The sequence below is a fragment of the Fukomys damarensis genome, unplaced genomic scaffold (assembly GCF_012274545.1).
Source record: "Fukomys damarensis isolate Sample0158 unplaced genomic scaffold, DMR_v1.0_HiC HiC_scaffold_27, whole genome shotgun sequence".
NCBI classification, from domain to species: domain Eukaryota; kingdom Metazoa; phylum Chordata; class Mammalia; order Rodentia; family Bathyergidae; genus Fukomys; species Fukomys damarensis.
This window is the reverse complement of record NW_022900939.1, coordinates 732,464-738,429: the sequence shown is the minus strand read 5'-3', so window position 1 is coordinate 738,429 and position 5,966 is coordinate 732,464. Positions and strand designations below refer to the sequence as shown.

The 5,966-nt window shown below is 63.0% G+C and overlaps 1 protein-coding gene across 5 annotated transcripts in view; it reads left to right on the top strand.

Moving 5' to 3' along the window:
• The window catches only part of Syt7 (synaptotagmin 7), a 25,646-nt gene that overhangs the window by 1,739 nt on the left and 17,941 nt on the right, over positions 1-5,966 (top strand). For 3 of the 5 annotated variants that reach the window (XM_010633024.1, XM_010633022.1, XM_010633023.3), the window contains 2 exons: positions 2,490-2,569; positions 5,418-5,549. In XM_010633024.1, the coding sequence (XP_010631326.1) occupies positions 2,490-2,569; positions 5,418-5,549 (212 nt within the window). The remainder of the gene's footprint in view (positions 1-2,489; positions 2,570-5,417; positions 5,550-5,966) is intronic. The other 2 variants (XM_010633025.1, XM_033756857.1) reach the window with 1 other exon arrangement.

Below are 5,966 nucleotides of genomic sequence, written 5' to 3'. Positions count from 1 at the left end.
GGCTGAGCCACCCGCCCCGCAGCCCGGCCCCCGCCTGTCCCGTGGGGAACTCGGGACCTCGGGCGCCCGGGATGCAGGGCATTTGTGGGCCCGGGTCAGAGATGTCCCTGGCAGGCTCTGAGAAGGCTCAGGTGTCACTTCTGAGAAGCCATTGTGTCCCTACCCAGCCAGGGGGCGGAGACCGAGAGACTGGGTGGGCGTGGCTTTAAGCCCCACTGCTTTGGGACCTGTTGGGAGAGCTGGGGGAGGACCCCAGAGGCTCATAAGCCAGTGGGGCTCCTTCGGGAAAGCAAGCTAAAGAAGCACAGAGTGCCCTCAACCTGCCAGGAGAGGAGCCAGAGGCTGCTCACATCCCCGTGTGAGCGCATCCTGCCCGTCTACCTGCAGGTGTTCAGGCCCAGGCTGGCTGCCCTGCACTGACTTGGGTCCCTGAGCCTGCATGTTTCAAGACTGTGCAGAGTTGAGTGTGCCTGGGTGGCAGGATCTGTCTGTCCATTTGTGGAGGCAGGGAGAAGTCTGTGCCCTGCTGATGCCCTTGTGTGTGTGCTGAATGTGTGACCAAGGGCAGCATGTTTCTGTGCACGCTGGAGCAGGAGGTGGGCATCTCACGGGATCCTAACGTGAGCCACCCTGTGTGTGTGTACACGTGTGTATGTTCAGGCACGCCTTCCATGATCAGGGTGGACTGGCCTCACCTGACCCCTGCTTGCCTCCAGGAAGGCTGGAGCTGAGGGACGGGGTTCAGAAACAGCAGCTTCCATAGCCAGTGCCAGGAGCGAGATGCCCAGTAGCAGCCCATGCCTGGTCCCAGCAGCCTAAAACCTGGCCAGGAGCCCTCTGGGGTCCAGCCCAGCCTGTCCTCTTGGCTCTCTCTGGATGGGACATGACTTTGCATACCCTGCCCCTGCCCCATGGGTCCTGGGTGTTGGGGAGCTGTTTGTCCATGTCGTCTCCTGGCTGTGCAGAAGGTTTTCAGATGCTGCCCCTCCAGATGCTGCTGGGGTCTCCTTGGCTGCCTGTCCCCTCACAGCAGCAGTGTGATACCCTTACAGCCCAGGTCCCATTTCCAGCATTAGTGAGTTCCTGCATCTCTGGCTGGCTTGTTGAGGTCAGCCTGCTGCCCCTCCCTGACAAGTGGGCTGGGATGCAGGTCTTCTGGAGCCACCTCAGGGCTCCGGGGACTGCTGGGTTCCTGTGATTTTGGGTTGCTCAGACTGTCCCCCTGCCCTCTAAATCCTATCCTTCCCAGTTTCTGTTCCCAAAGGTATCCCAGCTCCTGCCATAGAGTAACAGTCACAGCCACAGGAAGGGTCTCTGAGCTGTGAAAGGAAGAGGGGCAAGCAGAAGCTTCCAGGTTAGTTCCTAGGCGGTACAGGTCCTAGCCCAGGTGTGAAGCACACATCTGCCTGTGCGGGTTCTGATCCAAGGCATGGGAGCCCTGGAAATAACCCTGTCTGGGGAGCCCTTTAAGGGCTCACCTTGTGGCCTTGCACTGTCTTGGGAAGGAAGGAGGACAGGACAGGGGCAGGGGCTTGGACAGGGCATGCAGGGGCTGCACAACATTGCTGGGGACTCCTGCGGCAGGTAGGAGCCTCCAGCATGGGGACCTGGCAGCCCCTGTTTTGTTTTCAGGAGGATGAAGTAACTGACTGTTGTGGCTGCAGTGCAGGGGTGTGTGCATGCGTGCGTGCGTGTCTGTCTGTCCCCACTCAGTGAGATGGGATGGGCCAGTGCCCACTGCGACAGCTGCCCCTGCATGGGCCCCACCCGCATCCACCCCTGCTCAGGCCTGAGGCCTGGGGGTGCGCGTGAGAATGCTGGTGGCAGCCAGGAATGTTAATGGGGCCAGGCTCTGCGTGAGCTAAATTTAGAAACCCAAACCAGAAAGGTGAACAGTGCTCACCTTCCCAGCCGCAGGCCCAGTTGCCACTGTGCTCTGGCCCCTCCTGCAGACCACCTGCCCGCCCATTCTGGGGCATGGGGTGGAGGGTGTCCAAAGCCCAGTCTGTCCCCCACCAGGTGCCAGGATTTCTCCAGCCTGGAGTTCAAGGGCACACAGGGAGGCCAGGACAGTGCAGGATACGGCCCCAAGCAGGAGGAGGAACCTGGCCTTCCCCTGCCTCCACTGCCAACGTCATTGCTATTGGTCACTGCCAGCCCTGCCCGCAGGCTACCACCCCCACCATCTGGGAGTAGTGACGTGGCCGGTGTGAGGTGACCAGGCACCTGAGAGCCGTGTGTCCATGGCAGAGGGAACTGTTTCTGGGCACCAGGCCAGAGGCCTGGAGGCAGCAGACGGGCTGGGCCTGACCCCTGGGGCCGGTGCCAGGTGGGTGTCGTGGGTGGCAGGCGTGTCCTGGAGCCACCTGGGCCTGGCCCCCCACAGCAGTGACACCATCACTCCTGGGCTCCAGACCTCACTGCCTCCTCCCTTTCCCTGGAGCCCCTGTTCTGTGAACCCCAGCAGTGACCCCGTGCCTTCTCTGCAGGGCAAACGCTACAAGAACTCTCTGGAGACTGTGGGCACACCGGACTCGGGGCGCGGGCGAAGTGAGAAGAAGGCCATCAAGTAGGTGCCAGCTGCTAGTTTGGGGGTGCACATCAGCCCAAGTGGGAGGAGCCCTTTCTGCCCCCTCGTCCTTGGGCCTGGCCATACATGTACACGGCCCCTGAACTCCAGGCCACAGGGTCTGCCCACCCTCCAGACTGCAGCACTTTTGGGTACCCCAGGGCCCCCTCTTCTTCCCAAGCCTTCTAGACCAGCACTGTAGCAGTGCCTGTGCCCTGCCTCAGTCCAGTTGCTGTCCCTCCACCCAACCCAGCCCCAGGGAGCCCTGGGACCCTCAGGCCCCTTCCTAGACCCTGCTTCTGGGCTGGGAGCCCCCTCCTCACAGGCTTGGGTTCTGAGGTGCAGAAGGGGGACTGAGAGCCCTGGAGCCCCAGCTGCCCCATACTGAGCTCCTCTGTCCCTGCCCCCTGCCTGCCTGGGGTCCGTGCTGAGCCTGGAGAGCCCTCATTACCATGCACAGCAGGTCCACCTCCTATGCTGGCCCCTGGCTAGCCCCTGCCGAGTCAGTCCCACTGGAAAACCCGGGAGAGGTCCTGCCTGCCTGGCTGTGGTGGGCTCTGTGCCCCTGGCCCAGGGCGTGGCCCTACCCTCCATCTTAGCCAGACCCTCCTGCCACCCCAGGCCTGCTGCTCTCCTCTGCCCCTACCTTGCACCGCCGCCCTGTGAAGCTCTCCCCACCCCTCCACCCTCCTCTGCCCTCACCTCCTCCTCCACCTCCTGCTCCAACCCCGTTTGGAGCTGCTCTGTATGTATGTCCAGGGCTGGGTGAGGGAAGGGTGGGGGGAGGCTTCTGGAGCCTTTAGAGCTGTGTCTGGCTGCCACTCTCAGTCTTCAGAGTGGAGTCTCAGGGGCTGGTGCCTGCTGAGCACAGACCCAGCTTCTGGAGGTAGAAGGGCCACGTGAGCAGAGCCATGGGCCAGGGTAAGGGCTGACTTTACTGGGGACCAGGGGTGTGTGTGGCAGGGCCCTGATTCCCAACCTAGGGGAGGTGGGGCCTCAGGGCAGTCCGTGGGCTCTGCTGAGCTGGGATTGGTACCCACAAGGGGTCTCTAAGACCGAGAAGGACAGGGTCCCACAGTCCAGCCCGAGTCTGCCACGTCCCTGCTCCAGGGAAAGCAGCCACTGCACTGCTCCCAGGCCTGCATGGCCCAGCTCGGTCCTTTCAGCCAGGGCCCAGGCTTGCCACACTCTGCGGCAGTGACTCCTGAGCTGCGATTCTCGGAGCACATGGCCCCACTGTGCCACTCCAAGGTTCCAAGCCAAGCAAGTTTGGGAAGCTCTGCATGCTTTGCCTCCCTTCTGGCAATTCTGACAGTTGTTGGCACATCACAGGCCCCAGGGACCCTGCAGCAAAGGCATCTTGCTGTCCTCTAGTACGCAGAGGAGGCAAAGGGCGGGAGCCCAGTGGGTGGGTCCTTCTCCAGGACCAGGGCGGACCGCCTGGGCCTCCACTGTGGACATCTGAGAGTGCGGTACGGGGACCACCTGCTCTTCCCAGTCCCACCCCATGCACAGCGGTGCCTCTGTCAGGGGAAGGGTCTTTGCCCTGGGCCCTCCCTTCCTCCTCACCCTGCCCACCATGAGCTGGACAGTTCCAGGGTGTGCCTTGCCCCTAGGGGAGAACCAGGCTACCTTTGCTCTGGGCCACAGTGGCAGCTCCACCTCTGCTGGCTCTCTCTCCTCGGTTCCTGCATCTGACATTAGAACCAGAGTCAGGATCAAACTCCTGCGGAAAGAAGCACGTTCCCCAAGATGGTGTTTGCAGCATGCACAGGGATCCCAGTGCCTGTCCCGGTCGTGCCCATCTTAGCCCACACCAGGCCTGTCCCCCAGTCCCCACAGCTCCCTCACAGCTGTGTCTGCAGTGGTCCGCCGGCCCGAGAGAAGCTTCTGTCCTCCCGGCGCCCAACCCCGCTCCCTGGGCCTCGGTAGCCTCTGTACTGGCACTGACCCCGTCCTTGGCTCCCGTGCCTCAGCACTGAGGCTTCTGCCACCACCTGACAAGAAGTTACCGTGTTCCCCATACGCCCGGCATGTTGGCTGCCTGTGTGACAAGTCCGAGTGGGGATGTGGGCTGGGGGAGCGGACGCTGCCCCGCTGGGGGAGCGGACGCTGCCCCGCAGAGAAGTCAGCACAGCAGGGCTGCCCCCTGCGGGCCCCATGCCTACCCTCACCTGCCCAGAGAAGAGCCCAGAACGAAGGACACCGGTGACCCTGTCATCATCTTGGAGACAAAAGCCTGGGTCCATCCCTTCTCTGGGGCCTAAGTAGATGCTTATGGGTGCACTGCACCCCAGGCTCCCAGAGTGGGGAGACAGGAGGCCAGGGACGCTTCAGGACAATGGGAGGATAAGCAAGACAGGCAGGGAGCTGGGACGGTCCCCGAGTGGCCCTGTGGACAGGACCAGAAGCAAGCGGGCTGCCAGCCTTCTCCTGACAGGTGGGGACACTGAGGCCAGAGGCGGGGCCAGCAGTTGGCCACCAGATCCAGTTGACTTCCCAGCCCCTCCTGCCCTGCCCACCACCTCAGGCCATCCCTGTACCCTGCCGCTGTCCCTGCTGGCTGCCCCCTCTCATCACCGTTCTCTCTCCCTGCAGCTCCCCGAGGCTCCTGTGGCCGCCTGCTGCTTCCTCCTCCCGTGTGGGTGTGGATGAATGCTTGTGCCCATCTGAGTGTGCATGAGTGTGTGTGTGCGTGCATCCGATGCCCGCCGGCCTCTCTTCTCCCACAGGAGCCGACCCTCCAGGCCCCACCCTGCGCCCTCCGTCCCCTCTGCCCCCACAGGACTGGCCGAGCTGGTTTCTTCTTGTATCTCCTGTTTTCTCCCCTCTCTCTCTGCCCCTCCAGCGACCTAGACAGAGACTTTTGGAATAACAATGACAGCACAGTGCAGCAGAAATGGAGCTCCTACCCTCCCAAGGAGTTTATTCTAAACATTTCACCCTACGCCCCTTATGGCGACCCACGACTGTCCCTCAAGTGAGTGACTTTACCTGGCTTCACCCTCTGTCCAGTCTGCATACGCCCTCCCATCCCGCCTGCCCGTCCCCCTCCCATGGGCAGGCCGGCCATGGAGACGGGCAACCCTTCTGCCCAAGCAGGAGCCCCGCCCGCCGTCCCGCAGCAGGACGGTTGCCCGTTCTGGTCCCCACCGTGTGGCTGCTTCCTCCCCGCGTGCTGCCGCCGCCGTGGCTGCTGGTGGTGGTGGTGGTCGGTGCGTGGTGGTGTGGCGGTGGTGGTGGTGAGATCTCTGACTAACATGGCTTTCTCTCTCTCCCTGCCTGGGGCCTCCTGGCCTGGACAGCCCGCTCTTCCTCCGTCGTTAACCCTTCGTTGTCCTGTGGGATAGATGGAGGCGGCTGCCCTCCCCCACCCCCGCCGCCCCGGCCCAGGCGG